Genomic DNA, 1,585 nt, shown 5'->3' on the forward strand with positions numbered 1-1,585 from the left:
TCATGTTTTAACTGTTCCTTGATGCTCTGTTTTTGTGGGCAGCCAGCTGAACTGATACGGTTTCCTTGGCACAAGAAGGTCTATGTCCAGGCTCTTCTGTTCTTTTTCACTGTAAACCGTCCTGTACCCGAGCAGTGACATGGCCCCTTTACACACTGCCTGGACTCGTTTGACCTTGTTATGTGGCAGCGTGCTACGCCAAGCCTGGGAGACGTCAGCAGCATTTCGAGACGTAATTTTGAAGGCCTCTTTCTTAGTGCCTTTGCCTTTCCCGTGGGTCACCTTGTAGATCCATTCCTCCAACTGTGTGCTCATCTCCAGACCTACAAACTCATACATATCATTTATCTCCCCAAGTGGATTGCGGGCAACGTCCTCATAGCGGACCATTTTGTAGCGGCCTTTTAGGAAAGGAGGGGGCTTCAGGATGGCCCTCTCGTTGATCCGCACATGGCTGCGGCAGATCTCCTGCAGGACTTGATACTGCACCTCAGCTGCTGGTATGCTTCTTTGCTCCAAAACAATGGCGTTATCTCTCATCAAGGCCTTTGCTGCTCCCTCTCTAGAGCGCATAACAGCCCGGGGGTCTCGCACCAGGTGGATGATGCGAAGATCCAGGCTTGGGTCCTGCAAAAGCGGATAAAGAGACTCCAGCTCAAAAAATCTGACTTCTTTCAACACCACGTGGCTGTAAGTGCTGCAGGCTTCCTGCGCCCCCTGCAGGCCCTGAGCATCACAAGCCTGAAGGCAACGAGTGAAGTTACTGAAGTGGCCGCGAGGCGTGAGGGGACATGCTGGTGGTGAGCACAGGGCTCGACTCTCACCCCACATGAACAAGGTGGACACATTGTGTTGCTGCGGCAGGTAGGCCTCCATGGTAGCGAAGTCACACTGGAACACACTCCGTAATAAATCCCTCACAGCCATCCGAAGCACCTGTGCACTTGGTTTCTGCAGACTGGTCCACACATGCCAAGCGGGCTCCATGAGGTAGAACACAGACGGGTGCTGACTGAACACCTGACCCAGGAAGGACGAGCCTGATCGCCACGACGACAACAGCAGAACGTGGACTTTGCCGTTTGAGGGTGGAGAGCCGCAGGGACTGAGCTCCATGTACCAGCCGCAGAAAAGCACCACTGCTGCCCCCTGCAGGATCACCAGGAAAATCATGGTACTGAGGTTCACTTTACAGCGTGGCATGATGGCTCTGGATCACTGTCAGCTGCAGGAGCCCGATGTGGATGTTGCTCCTTTTTATGCTGCAGAGAAGAGAGGACTGAGGGTGAATTTGAGAGCTGAAGTGAAGAAGAGAAAGAAGGAGCCAGAGAGAGAGGGAGAGAGAACGATCAAGAAATGCATAGGTTAGATAAGAAATGTGAGTTTACATAATGCACAAGTTGCTAAAAACCCCACTTAGCAAATCCTCTGTGTTCAGACCAAAAGCATTTTTGCCATTTGCGTCTTGAGCGAGTTTGTGACCATTTGTGTTTATTTGGTTAAACACAGCATGTAAATATTCTGCCTTCCAGATACATTAGAAAACCAAATGACTTTATTACTTTGCACTTACCTTTATTAGGAG

General features: G+C 50.7%; 1 protein-coding gene across 1 annotated transcript; it reads right to left on the reverse strand.

Moving 5' to 3' along the window:
• On the reverse strand, nt 1–1,203 carry LOC138612734 (carbohydrate sulfotransferase 6-like). The gene has a single exon (XM_069686138.1). It carries the CDS (start codon nt 1,201–1,203, stop codon nt 1–3), a length of 1,203 nt encoding a protein of 400 aa, XP_069542239.1.
• Nucleotides 1,204–1,585: the final 382 nt, after the last annotated feature.

Source organism: Semicossyphus pulcher, unplaced genomic scaffold (genome assembly GCF_022749685.1).
Source record: "Semicossyphus pulcher isolate SPU_LCO1_2020_fin unplaced genomic scaffold, fSemPul1.0.p SCAF_8, whole genome shotgun sequence".
Lineage (NCBI taxonomy): Eukaryota > Metazoa > Chordata > Actinopteri > Labriformes > Labridae > Semicossyphus > Semicossyphus pulcher.